The 12,946-nt window shown below is 49.5% G+C and overlaps 3 protein-coding genes across 17 annotated transcripts in view; 2 read left to right on the plus strand and 1 right to left on the minus strand.

Moving 5' to 3' along the window:
• The first annotated feature begins 378 nt into the window (after positions 1 to 378).
• Positions 379 to 7,188, plus strand: tiprl (TIP41, TOR signaling pathway regulator-like (S. cerevisiae)). Of its 2 annotated transcripts, XM_087269024.1 has the most exons (9): positions 545 to 616; positions 1,734 to 1,866; positions 2,876 to 3,055; positions 3,561 to 3,660; positions 5,747 to 5,878; positions 5,954 to 6,049; positions 6,155 to 6,217; positions 6,299 to 6,469; positions 6,531 to 7,188. In XM_087269024.1, the coding sequence occupies exons 2-8, from the start codon at positions 1,754 to 1,756 to the stop codon at positions 6,422 to 6,424; spliced, it is 810 nt and encodes a 269-aa protein (XP_087125150.1). In that variant the 5' UTR covers positions 545 to 616; positions 1,734 to 1,753; the 3' UTR covers positions 6,425 to 6,469; positions 6,531 to 7,188. The 2 variants fall into 2 exon arrangements, with proteins under 2 accessions (NP_001315355.1, XP_087125150.1); NM_001328426.2 differs by having other exon boundaries at positions 379 to 616; positions 6,299 to 7,188.
• Positions 6,876 to 12,341, plus strand: riox2 (ribosomal oxygenase 2). 9 transcript variants are annotated; one of them, XM_087269013.1, is made up of 11 exons: positions 6,876 to 7,418; positions 7,502 to 7,647; positions 8,327 to 8,695; positions 8,856 to 8,975; positions 9,051 to 9,179; positions 9,279 to 9,382; positions 9,482 to 9,584; positions 9,899 to 10,067; positions 10,354 to 10,442; positions 11,062 to 11,172; positions 11,781 to 12,341. In XM_087269013.1, exons 2-11 carry the CDS (start codon positions 7,531 to 7,533, stop codon positions 11,955 to 11,957), a joined length of 1,488 nt encoding a protein of 495 aa, XP_087125139.1. In that variant the 5' UTR covers positions 6,876 to 7,418; positions 7,502 to 7,530; the 3' UTR covers positions 11,958 to 12,341. The 9 variants fall into 9 exon arrangements, with proteins under 9 accessions (XP_087125139.1, XP_087125138.1, XP_087125141.1 ...); XM_087269012.1 differs by having other exon boundaries at positions 6,876 to 6,918; XM_087269015.1 differs by having other exon boundaries at positions 6,876 to 6,918; positions 8,330 to 8,695.
• Positions 12,342 to 12,675: 334 nt separating this feature from the next.
• Positions 12,676 to 12,946, minus strand: part of LOC101882057 (beta/gamma crystallin domain-containing protein 3) — a 19,319-nt gene continuing 19,048 nt past the window's right edge. For all 6 annotated transcript variants that reach the window (XM_087269892.1, XM_087269890.1, XM_087269893.1 and 3 more), the window contains one exon: positions 12,676 to 12,946. This exon is cut by the window's right edge and continues 83 nt beyond it. The gene's annotated coding sequence lies outside the window, so the exon portion shown is untranslated.

A 12,946-nucleotide genomic window follows, 5' to 3' on the forward strand; every position in this document is an offset into this window, starting at 1 on the left:
TGAATGAATTCAGATTTACACATTTACTCAAGTAAATAAACAGAATTAATAATGGGCAAAAAGATTTGAAGCAGAGAATGGGATATCTTCCATTAACCCGGAAGTTTACATGTTCTTACGGTCCCGGTGTGAAGAGTGTCCTCCGCTTCTGCCGCCAGCAGGTGGCGCGATTCTGCCCAGCGCCTCCATCAACATCCTCAAAGCGTCCACATGTTAGAGCAGTTAGTTTACATCAGGGGTGTCCAAACCCGGTCCTGAAGGGCAGGGGTTCTAAAGATTGTAGCTCCAACTTGCCTCAACACACCTGCAAGGAGGTTTCTAGAAAGCCTAGTAAGAGCCTGATTAGCTGGTGCAGGTGTGTCTGATTAGGGTTGGAACTAAGCTTTGCAGGACACCGGCCCTCCAGGACTGAGTCTGGGCATACCTGCTTTACATCAATGAGGGTTTTATTTGGTAAAATGTAATCAGCAGCAGTCACCAAAACCACAGCACAAACACGCTGATAATGATAAGAGTTAAATAAAACGACACACAGCGGAACCTTCAGCACCGCCGCGGCTGCACACCGGAAGGATTTTAACGCTGCGCTCTACACATACATGGACGCGGAGCCGAGGTGAGCGCGAGTTGTGTGTTTGTTTACGTGTGTGTGTGTGTGTGTGTGTGTGTGTGTTTCAGTGTTTCACAGCGAGAAACAGGATGTCTGTTGTGTTTTACTGTGCTGGTATCGTGTCGTCTCTTGAGTTATCAGCCTGTCTGTGTTTGTTTATTACTGGTGATTATCCATGAAGACTCATTAAGGTTTAAATGAAGAGCTGTGGCTGTTCAATACAGCAGCTCCACAGCACAGCACAGCCACATCATCTCCTCAGTCCTGCTGACATCACGAGCCTCCAACACCTCTCTCTCTCTCTCTCTGCCTCTCTCTCTCTGTCTCTCTCTCTCTCTCTCTGTCTGTCTATATATAATGTCTTTTAAACTCAGACAGACACTGCTTTATCCAGCATTAACCCTTTCTGTAGCTCTCGGTGTCCAGTAGGAGAAGACTGCAGGTGTTACAGCGTGATCCGTGCAGGAGCAGCCGCTGATCTGCAGAGCTCAGCTGGAGCATTCCCTGACAGCTGGACAGATGATGGAGGTGTAGCAGGGCTGTTTTCTAGTGATGTGCAGCCCACCGGCTCATTAATGCACAGTGATGAGTGCAGGATTGAGCATTTGGACTCATTTATATTGAGACAGCAGGGTATCAGGGTAAGGTGCTGATGTGGCCATACACAAGCAGACGATGGTTAAACTCAGAATGAAAACTGCTGTAGCTGTTACTTACCTGAGCTGATGTTCATTCAGGTTTCAGCTTAGTCCCTTTATAAATCAGGGGTTGCCACAGTGGAATGAACTGCCAACTATTCCAGCATCTGTTTTACACAGTGGATCCCTTTCCAGCTGCAACCCCGCACTGGGAAAGAGCTGATGTTGGTTTCTCAGTTAATGCTCCTAGTCTCTGTCCATCTATTGAAGAGAGTTAATTCAGTCACTCAGTGCTGTTCCTATAACTCATATTTCCAGAGTAGCTGCAGCTCATCTGCCGGTGTCCTGATGTTGATGTTAATCTGAGAGTCTGACTAACATGAACTAATGAGGCTGTACTAATGAGAAGTGTCCTGCTGTACTTCACCATCCGTATGCTCTTTAATCTGCCTAAAGCGCTGGTTTACAGTCTCCCTCTCCTCCAGGGCTCATCATCATCATCAGGATGTCGTCAGTAATCTCTCAGGGGTTTCAGAGCAGTAAGCAGGAGTTCAGCTTCGGGCCGTGGATCATCAGCGCCACCAAAACACACATCATGAAGTCTAAAGACATCGAGAGGTAAAGAAGAGCACAGGTGTGTGTGTGTGTGTGTGTGTGTGTGTGTGCAGTCGGGTGTAGGTCTGGAAGGGATGCAGCTGTGCTTGAGCTCATCAGTAGAGCATCAGTTGTGTGACGCTGCTCCACATTAATCTTCATATGACTGTTCATTAAAGCAATTTCTGCAAAAAATCTGACGCAATCTGCTGACTAAAAAGTCTATTGTGTCATATTATGCTCTGTTTATTTATGTTGTTCAGTCCTGATTAATCATTGACATGAGCAGAGTATTACAGTAAAGCAGAAGCATCAATAGCAGCAGGAGGAGGACGCTGCTCACTCATCAGCGCCTTACACTGAGCACTTTAAGCAGAATTATCTGTCGGACCTGGAATCTAAATGTTTCATATTTATACTCGTATTTATTTATATTTCTACATCCTTGATAGAACATTTGCTGTTAACTTCTAAATAAAGTGAGAGAAACGGTCACACATGAAGGAGAAGAGTAAAGTAAACACTGTAAAAATAATCAGTAAGTGCTTGAATGAACAGGAACAGATTGTCATTGCCCAGATCTGCTTTGATATCCGTTCTCTAATAGTTTAATTTAATATTGTTTGTTTCATGCTGGGCTGTGCTGTACAGGCCAAGAACTGACTTAACCATGATTATTCCTTTCAACTTTACAAATGTCTTCTAAAAACATTGACAAACCCTAAAACTGATCTGAGGTCAGGTCAAAATGATGAGAACGGTTCAGTGGTTCGCCACTAGAGGGCGATCTGAATAAGCTCTCCTCATTCATGTGGATGTCATAGTGTTAAACCACAGTGGAGGAACACCGAGTTACTGAAACCTTTCCGGACAGTAATGATGAGCTGAGGAATGCTGTTAATCACGCATACGCCAGAGTCCACCACGAACTGGAGACGATAGACTGCTCTGTGTTTGGCAGCGTAATGAAGCAGCGCCTGTGAGTTTAAAGGTGTGTGTGTGTGTGTGTGTGTGTGTGTGTGTGTGTGTGCAGGCTGGCGGAGGCGATGCAGATGCCGGCTCTCCCAGAGATGCTATTTGGTGATAATGTGCTGCGGATTTGGCACAGCGACGGCTTCGGCATCGAGTTCAACGCCATCGACGCTCTGAGACGTGTCAATAACCTGCAGGAGTCGGTGAAGGTGGCCTGCGCTCAGGAGTGGCAGGACAGCAGGTACAGCAGTGTGTGCACAGATGGAGATCAGGGCTGCGTCCCAATGCACACACTACCCGTCCTCAATAGTGTTCTAATACAACATTAGTGCGTCCCATACTGTAGTGTGCTGAAAAGAGTAAAAATTCAATTAGAACTACAAACATGGCGGATACACGAGACCAAGCGTACAGTAGAGAGGCGCCGGTAACGATGTTTGAGTGACTCTTAGTTAATAAAGCAGGTTTCCCTGTTATATTCCATCTGATCAACACTGAGGACTCCTGCACAGACGTGATCAGACGAGTATAGAGTTACACAAACACTGCGGAGGAGATTTCTGCATGCCAGACTCCTGAACGGCAGATCAGCACACAGCCGAGTCCACAGTAATGTGGTGAAGTCAACATGACAGAGTGTGGAGGATGATCAGCAGCACGATAATGAGCCAGTTTATCCCAAATCCCAACTCCTCTGTGTGTGTGTGTGTGTGTGTGTGTGTGTGTGTGTGTGTGTTTCTCCACAGGGCTCAGTCTGAGCACTCTACAGAGGCGGTGAAGCGCTATGACTGGACCTACACCACCGACTACAGGGGAACGCTGATCGGAGAACAGACACAGATGAAGGTGCGCTCTCACACTGCAACACACAGATATAGACTTTAAGGGTCCTCGCTTCTCCACACTGCAGCGCCTGAACACACAGAGCTGCAGACGCCACTGTGGAGGATCAATAACAGGTGTAATGGCATGCTCGTATGTAAGGTTCTGTTGGTGTGCGCGGGCCTCAGCTCTTGGTCTCTCTGTAACTGTGCTCGGGCTTTTTCATTCTTCAGCTCTCTCCAGCAGATATTCAGCAGAGTGTTTCCAGCAGATACTGTAGGGTTTTCATCACATATTAACATTAAAATCTTTTAATTATTTGTTTTGCCTTGAAACTGGGCTGAACATGTTGCATTTGCTGATGAAACGCATGCTGTGATCTGCTGCGGTCATGTTTAAGCTGCTAGACGGATCAGTGGATGCTTTCAGTCATTCTGGACACACTGATCTGATATCAGATTTGCTGGATCAGCATCTGCCATATAGGCTGATCCAAATCTGATATTGTGGAAATGTTCAAGCATATGAACATAACTATATCCCACTATCGCCTGTATATCGCACTGGTGGGAGGCTGTGTTGGCTCGAGGCCACAGGCTGAGTGTCTTAGTGTCCCACCAGTGGCGATATACAGCCATATGGCACTGCTACTCGTGTTATATTGCATTTATACAACAGTTTGACCGTATAATTGTGTGTATAAAACTGAAAATCAAACTCAGAGAGTCTAAAAACCCTTGTGTATGAGGAACTACTTTCTCTCGCCGTTCATTCACATCTGCAGCTGACGTCAGAACAGCAGAAGCCGCTGCTCATTCCCCATCATCACTGTAGAGCTGGTGTCTGAATGATTCTCCAGCGTAATGTCTACAGTGAAGACAGAACAGCTGATTCTGCTCACAGTTTAAGATGATAAGGCTGAACAGCAGGAAGTGTCATCAGTCTACAGCAGGGCTGTCAAACTCAATTCCTGGAGGGCCGCAGCCCTGCACAGTTTAGTTCCAACCCTGCTCCAACACACTTACCTGTAGGTTTCAAACCAGCCTGAAGGACTCCATTAGTTTGGTCAGGTGTGTTTAATTTGGGTTGGAACTAAACTGTGCAGGGCTGCGGCCCTTTTGGAACCGAGTTTGACACCTGTGCTGTACAGAGATCTCCCAGCGTTCCTCTGCTGCAGTCAGGAGATCACTATAGTGAACCCTGAAAAAGCCAAAGCAGAACAACACTAGCAGATCACTGCTGTGTCTGAGATGAGGAGAAACACTGAACACATGCGGGCATTTCTTCTGTCTCTCTGTTTACTGAACCAGTCTGCAGTAATGAAAACAGGAGACGCATCAGAAACAAGCAGATGGCCAACACAGAACACACACATTCCTGATGTCTGAGTGCCATCTCACACTCGACACTGCAGTTACTGTGGTATAAATACAGCACTGCAGCACAGCGAGAGAGATCCGCTCCGAGTGTCTCTGACCTGCTTAATCATGGAGTGATCAGCTGCAGTTTAACATTACGCTGGTTATTCCTCCTCTAAGTGCGCATTATACAGTCTCTGTCGCCATCTTGTGGATGGACAAAGTTGATGATCTTTGCTCTGCTCAGTATGGCAGGCTGATGGCCGCCGACGCGCTGTCTCTCAGAAATAATGAATATTTAAAAGTCAAAAGCTGTCCTCAATAATAACATGCGAGCTGCACTCTAAACCTCTCCATTCTCACCTAATTAAGCCTCGGCAGTGCACGATGATGGCCAGCGCTGCAGTATGAGTCCGACTGCAGTGAGTGTACTGATCTGCTGTCACTCTCTGTGGGCGGAGGAATACACGAGGGTGAAGAGGCTGGACCAGTGCTGTTACTGCGAATATCACACGGCTATCAGCCAATCAGATTCCAGAACCAGACAGAACTATTAATGGTATCACGTCCCTAGCTTCAGATGGATTGGTAGCAGTGTGTGTGTGTGTGTGTGTGTGTGTGCGCGTGTGTGTGTGTGCGCGTGTGTGTGTGCGCGTGTGTGTGTGCGCGTGTGTGTGTGCGCGTGTGTGTGTGCGCGTGTGTGTGTGCGCGTGTGTGTGTGTGTGTGTTTGACTCTGAGATCTGCTGTCCAGGTTTCTCCCACCGCCGAGCGCATCGACATGGAGAAGCTGAAGGCCAGAGAGCAGATCAAGTTCTTCGAGGACGTGCTGCTGTTTGAGGACGAGCTGCATGATCACGGCGTGTCCATGATCAGCGTGAAGATCGTGAGTTTGTGTGTGTGTATGTGTGTGTGTGTGTGTGTGTGTGTGTGTGTGCGCTCTGACCTCTGCTGTTTTCAGAGGGTGATGCCCAGCAGCTTCTTCCTCCTGCTGCGGTTCTTCCTTCGAGTGGACGGAGTGCTGATACGCATCAACGACACACGCCTGTACCACGAGGCAGGTTTAGCACACACACACTCACACACACACACACGCGCTGATGCGTGATATGTAAACTCAGCACACACTGGACTGAAGCCGCTGCTCTGTTGTCTGACACAGGCTGGGAAGAAGCACATGCTGCGAGAGTTCAGCACACGCGAGAGCAACATGGCAGATCTGCAGGTGTGTGTGTGCGTGTGTGTGTGCGTGCGTGCGCATGTGTGTGTGTGTTTGTGTGAACGCCTCTCTCTGTCTGTGTTTCAGCACATTCCTCCAGCGGTTTACACCGACCCCAATGAGATCGCTCCACATCTGCCGCTCAGACTCACCGAGTGCGAGAAGCTGGAGTTTCCAGAGGGAGACGCTCCTGCACACACACACACTCAGTAAAGCAGCATCACACACACACACACACACACACACACACACACAGAAGCATCCGCTGCAGACTGGATTATGCTGTTCTGGTTGATCTGTTCGTCTTAATCTTCTACAGACACTAACCCCTCTCACACACACACACACACACACACAGTATAGCAGGGTCAGAAACACACTCACCCACAGAAGCCCTTGCTGAAGACTGTTCTGGTTCCTCATACTCTTCTTCAGACACTAACCCTCATCATCCTCATCTGTACTGCTGATGTGAGAGTCGCTGATGGACGTGTCCTCTGTTGATTGAGAGCTGTGGCAGATACAGCAGCGCTGCAGGAACACTGTACATCATATTAATATCTTCATGTGTGTATGAGGAACTGTCGCTCCTCTGAAGTCTGCTGGGAACTGTTGTGCTCGATCAGGACCGGTGTTAGTACACGGTTTCCGCCCGGTGGGGTTTGAGCGCGACACCAGTGTGTGCACGTGTGTTTGTGCTGCAACCGGTGAGTAACAGCAGTGTGTGTGTGAGAGATTTTTACTGTATCAACTGTGTTCAGTGATGTTCATCATGTGTGTCTGCGGTCTGTCCGGGGCTGATGAGGAGCTCTACAGGGCGGAGTGTGCGCATTACCCTGTCCTGAGCGCGTGCACACTGAGCTCAAGTACACTCGCGAGGCTTCATCAGAGCTCCTCCATCAGCACCTCAGCTCTTGTACCGGGGCTGTGTGTAGTTTCAGAGATTGTAAATTAAATAAAAGTGTTTTTTAAAGTAACTCATCGGCGTGTGTTCAGTTTCCTCCTGTTGTCCACCGCTGCTGTTCTGATATCCACACCTTCACTCTTCAGCCGCGGACAGTCCGAGCTTAGCCTGGCCAACAGCAGTGCCGGAGGGGTCTGCTGGTCTTCATCACCTGCTGCGGGTTGTTGAGAGCAGCACACCGCTATTGATCATCAGTATTAGCTCTTATTAATCCTGCTTTACTGTGGGAATGAGAGTCTGAATGTGCGAGTAAAATAAGCAGCTTTACTGTCGGTGTCGTGTCTGCACAGCGCAGATTGTTGATTTGTCAGGGATTCTCTCTGCAGTGTTCAGACGCTGATCTGGAGCTCCAGACATGCCGAAGATCAGCCGGAGAGCGGCGCGGCGCAGCGGGCAGGAGGAGCGTCTGCAGCGGGTCAGCTCTGCCTCTTCACCCGCGACTCAGCGCTCCGGGTCCCCGCAGGAGATTGAGGTAAAGTTGGTTTATATCAGGCCCGTGGGCAGCCTAGTGAAAGGGGGTGTTTTTCTCCAAAGGTGGAGCTTTATTTTGTTTTTGATTAAGTTTTAAATACAGTATTTAGTTGACATCTTCTGAATGATTTCGGGCTGGATTCGCGTGTCTTCTGGAGTCACCTGCAGTACCAGAATGATGAGTTTGGTCAAGATGCTCACTGAGATCATGAGCACATGTCATCCAAACACTACTATTGTCATTTTTATGGGGACTTCCTCTAGAGATACATATGAGATGGATATGGCGAGATACAGCAATGTTAATCAATATGCACAATACTGATAACAGTTATTTGACCGTTTACAGTGCTGTGTACAGATTGGGTTAGTGTTTGTTGATCACAGCAGCACGTGCTGGAATAATTAACAGCTGATTCATATTCAGACATTTCCGTATAATATCCCTGCTGAAACGGCTTAAACCCGTCTAGGCGGCTGAATCAGTGGGTTTGGTAAAGGAGACGCGTGCAGAGCTGGTGCTGGTGCTGCAGCGTGGTTGAGAAACACTGCAGTAATGGACTGTACAGTGTTGTGTTCTGATGCTCGTCGGCTGATCATGACTGGCGGAGAACACTTCTGACAGGATGTTATTGAGGAGAAAGTCTGAGTGTGGAAATAAACCCTCTCTACTCCATCAGCAGGAGGAGCGTCTGCAGCGGGTCAGCACTCTCTCCAGCTCCGGGTCCCCGCAGGAGTTCTTCCAGAGCCTGATCCGCCCGCTGGACCTGCAGGAGTTCTTCCAGCGGTTCTGGGAGAGACAGCCGCTGGTGCTGCACCGCTCGGACGCGGCTCTGGCCGGTTATTACGGCTCTCTGTTCCCACTGTCGGGGCTCCGGCGGCTCTGCGCCCGCGGCCTGCAGTACGGCACCGACATCAACACCTGCCGCTGCGTGCGCGGACAGAAGCGGCTGCTAAACCGAGCTGGAGCCGTCGACTTCTGTCTGCTGGAGAGAGACTTCCTGGAGAAGAAGGCCACCATACAGTTCCACCAGCCGCAGAGGTTTCAGGTCAGACACACACACTCACACACACACATTCTCACACTAACACACTTGCATATGGTCTCTCTCTCACACACACACACACACACACATACAATCTTTCAATCTCACAGATAGACACACACACTGCAGTGGCCGTAGCTTATGTGTGTGTGTGTGTGTGCAGGATGAGCTGTGGCGTATCCAGGAGCGTCTGGAGTGTTTCTTCGGGTGTCTGGTGGGCTCTAATGTCTACATCACCCCTGCCGGCGCCCAGGGGCTCCCCCCGCACTACGATGATGTGGAGGTCAGTTACGTGTGTGTGTGTGTGAGAGACAGAGAGAGACAGTGATTTTACAGGTGTGTGTGTGTGTGTGTGTAGGTGCTGATCCTGCAGCTGGAGGGACAGAAGCACTGGAGACTCTATGAGCCCACCGTCCCGCTGGCGCGCGAGTACAGCCTGGAGCCCGAGGGCCGCATCGGGGCCCCCACACACGACTTCATCCTGCAGGTGTGTGTGTGTGTGTGTCAGAGTGGCTTAGGGCTGTGTTTGTGTGTGGCTGTAGCACATGTAACGTGTGTGTGTGTGTGTGTGTGTGTGTGTGCTCAGGCTGGAGATCTGCTGTATTTTCCCAGAGGAACCATCCACCAGGCGGACACTCCAGCAGGAGCAGGACACTCCACACACCTGACCCTCAGCACCTACCAGAACATGTGTGTGTGTGCAGTCCACAACGTCACACACACACACACACACACGCTACAGAATGTGTTAGTGCTGCATTCATTCATTGTGTGCGTGCGTGCGTGCAGGTCGTGGGGGGATCTGCTGCTGGACCTGATGCCCGGTTGTGTGTTTGACCGTATGAAGACTGACTGTGAGCTGCGCACCGGCCTGCCCCGCGGCCTGCTGACGGTGACCTCTGACCCCTGACCTGTGTCTGAATCACTGCTGCACTAAAGGCCTGAGCACCACGCAGGATAACCATTAACATGCAGAACTAGTGTCCACACACACACACACACACACACACACACACACACACACACACACACACACACACACACACTCTGCTGTTCTCTACACTCCACCATTTCTACAGCTCGACCTGTCATTACAGTGATCCTGCCTGCTGTGAGCGCCTTTACAGTGTCTCTGTGTGTGTATCACTAACTCTGCTCTCTGTGTGTGTGTGTGTGTGTGTGTGTGTGTGTGTGTGTGTGTGTCAGACCCCCAGTATCTCTCCAGCGGTCAGTCATCAGCTCAGTGTGTTCCTGCGGCGTCTGGCCGATGTTGTGGATCAGCAGGGTCAGTCTCTGCGCTCCAGCTCCATGAGGAGAGACTTCATCTCCCACCGGCTGCCCCCGTTCCTGCAGGACCCTCAGCTGCTGCAGCCCGGTCAGAGACACACACACGCTTCAGCAGAGCACACACACACACACACACGCTTCAGCAGAGCACACACACACACGCTTCAGCAGAGCACACACACGTCACAAGAGAGTAACACACTCGCTTCAGCTGAACACACACAGTGAACACCTGTAGTGAGCGTCTGTGTAGTGAACACCTGTAGTGAGCGTCTGTGTAGTGAACACCTGTAGTGAGTGTCTGTGTAGTGAACACCTGTAGTGAGTGTCTGTGTAGTGAACACCTGTAGTGAGCATCTCCCCTCCTCCTGCAGTGGGTGGAGCTCCAGCGCTGCAGGACACTGTGAGTCTCCGCTTTAAAGATCATCTGCTGCTGACGGTGGAGCCCAGTCCAGACCACACCGTAAGACACACACACACACACACTCTCTCTCTCTCTCTCTCTCTCTCTCACTCTCTCTCTCACACACACACACTCTCTCTCTCTCTCTCTCTCTCTCTCTCTCTCTCTCTCTCTCTCTCTCTCTCTCTCTCTCTCTCTCTCTCTCTCTCTCTCTCTCTCTCTCTCTCTCTCTCTCTCTCTCTCTCTCTCTCTCTCTCTCTCTCTCTCTCTCTCTCTCTCTCTCTCTCTCTCTCTCTCTCTCTCTCTCTCTCTCTCTCTCTCTCTCTCTCTCTCTCTCTCTCACACACACACACACACAGTCACTCATCTATACTCAGAGGTGGGTGGAGTGTGTAAAGTCTACAGTCCAGCAGAGGTTCCTGCAGTGAGAGCACAGAGTGTGATGAGTCTGATGTGTGTCTGATCACTACAGGTTATTCAGGCTGCAGCTGCAGTTCATGTGTTCACTGCTGCTCTTCATCATGATGAGGAACTACACACTGCTGGAGTCTTGATCACTTCTGTCAGATCATCACTGAGCGCACACACACACACACCTTAACGCTTCCACTCCACACACTGTCAATCAGCACACAGACGTCACTGATGCTTGCTTGTGTGTGTGTGTGTGTGTTTGCAGGACGAGGCCACTGAGCTGCTGGTGTATGTTCTGCACTCTCTGAGGAACCGCAGGGACACACACATGATGATGGGAGCGTCTGATGAAGATGAGGATGACGAAGAGTCTCAGGTGTGTTCTTCAGATGCTCTCGCTGTCTTTAAGGGGCCGTTCACACACTCATCAACATCATGTGCACTGTCAAGGGTTCCCAGAGCCTCCAGTTTCTTCTGTTCTGTTCAAAAGGAGATGTTTTGAAGAATGATAGAGGCCTGTGACCATTAACTTCACTAGTCGGATAAATGAACGCTGTTAAAGATTTCAGCTTTCCAACATTCTGCAAAACATCTGCTTTTGTGTTGAACAGAATATTTACCTCGGGGGAGAGTAAACCCTGAGCACCTGTTCAGTTTAGGGGAACTGCTCCTGTAGCTGCTGCTCCTCCTCACTGAGGATGCGTCTCAATCAGCAGCCTTGTTCACTAGTCAGTGCACTGATCAGGGTGTCAATCACTGTTAGTGCAGTCTCCATCTAAAAGATCAACAGTGCACTGAACTGAACCTGAAAACTCCCACAATGCACCACGCATGACAAACGAGAGAGTTTGATGGGAATAATGTGTTCTGTCTGTATTTTGAGCGTGAGTGAACAGCTGGACGGGTTCTGATCAGTCCAGCAGAGTTCCTCCTCATGTCCTCCTCCTCAGTCTCTGATGACCTCCTCCTCTTCTCCTCCTGCAGGTCGGGGGTCTGCGTTTCCCGCTCAGTCATCTGGAGGCTCTTCAGCAGCTGCTGGTCAGTGATAGAGTCCCGGTGGAGGATCTGCAGCTCCAGCAGGAGGACAAACTCAATCTGCTGCTGGCTCTGTGGAGCGAAGGCCTGCTGCGGGTCACTGGAGCCCTGGAGAACCACCACTGAGACATGAAGCGTGTGTGTTCTGCTGAGCGCCGTTACGCTGTCAGTAGTGTGTGTGAGGGGTTATATGTGGGTTTGATTCCTCTCCTGATATCCACCTGCAGGACGGGTGACACTGGACTATAATAACTCTGAGCAGTCGAGCTGATGTCCTGCAGATTCAGCCTGTTCACACACACACACACACAGTCTTCCTGTACAGTAAAGAGTGTGTATAGCAGCGCTCATCTGCTGTGTGTGAGTGTGAATGCTCGAGTTGAGTTTAGCAGGGCTTCTCTTTGTGTGTGTGTGTGTGTGTTTTACACACTGAACACACTCTTTCTCTCTGTGTTTTCTATCAGTATGAACTGTACAGCTGTTCCTCATTAAAGCAGAGACTCTTCAATATCACAGTGCACCGTCTGATTTTATGCAGCAGAAGTGTGTGTGTGTGTGTGTGTGTGTGTGTGTGTGTGAGACAAACTGAGACTGCTGAAGGATTAGCAAGAAAAAACTGAAACATCTATGTAGATTTGCACACACACACACACACACAGCAGGCACAGCTCATGATGACACGACCTGATGAAGCGTCCAGAGAGAAACAAAACATTAAATACAGACAGGAGCAAAGTGGGAATGATGTTTCATGACGTGTGTGTGTTCGTGAGTGTGTCTCAAATACACACATATCTATCCCTGACTGAGTGAAACTGAAGGAGCTGTGAACACACACACGCAGTGTGTTTACAGTTCATATTTATTGTCATTCTGCTCATGAACATTGCTGTACACATCATCCTCGTGGTTCAGATGTGTGTGTGTGTGTGTGTGGCTGAAATATAGCAGACTTCAGCTGTGAACACACACACACACACCTCAGCTTCTGTAGTGCAAACGAGATTTACTAGATAAAAACAAAAAACACACACACACACACACATACCCCCAAAGCATGTTCTGGCTCACACGTGCGCTTTAATACTCGTATCTCAGTCCTGACAGGTGTGTGT

This window comes from Danio rerio, chromosome 10, assembly GCF_052040795.2.
Source record: "Danio rerio strain M-AB ecotype USA chromosome 10, GRCz13ab, whole genome shotgun sequence".
Classification (NCBI taxonomy): Eukaryota; Metazoa; Chordata; class Actinopteri; order Cypriniformes; family Danionidae; genus Danio; species Danio rerio.

What these genes read in the sequence shown, in the direction of transcription:
- tiprl (NM_001328426.2), top strand. Translation starts at nt 1,754, where the DNA reads ATGTCGTCAGTAATCTCTCAGGGGTTTCAGAGCAGTAAGCAGGAGTTC. An exon ending in AAGTCTAAAGACATCGAGAG is followed by an intron (nt 1,867 to 2,875) that starts GTAAAGAAGAGC and finishes GTGTGTGTGCAG; the next exon opens with GCTGGCGGAGGCGATGCAGA. An exon ending in ACACACGCCTGTACCACGAG is followed by an intron (nt 6,050 to 6,154) that starts GCAGGTTTAGCA and finishes TGTCTGACACAG; the next exon opens with GCTGGGAAGAAGCACATGCT.
- riox2 (XM_087269010.1), top strand. Translation starts at nt 7,531, where the DNA reads ATGCCGAAGATCAGCCGGAGAGCGGCGCGGCGCAGCGGGCAGGAGGAG. An exon ending in CGCACTACGATGATGTGGAG is followed by an intron (nt 8,976 to 9,050) that starts GTCAGTTACGTG and finishes GTGTGTGTGTAG; the next exon opens with GTGCTGATCCTGCAGCTGGA. An exon ending in AGGATGACGAAGAGTCTCAG is followed by an intron (nt 11,173 to 11,780) that starts GTGTGTTCTTCA and finishes CTCCTCCTGCAG; the next exon opens with GTCGGGGGTCTGCGTTTCCC.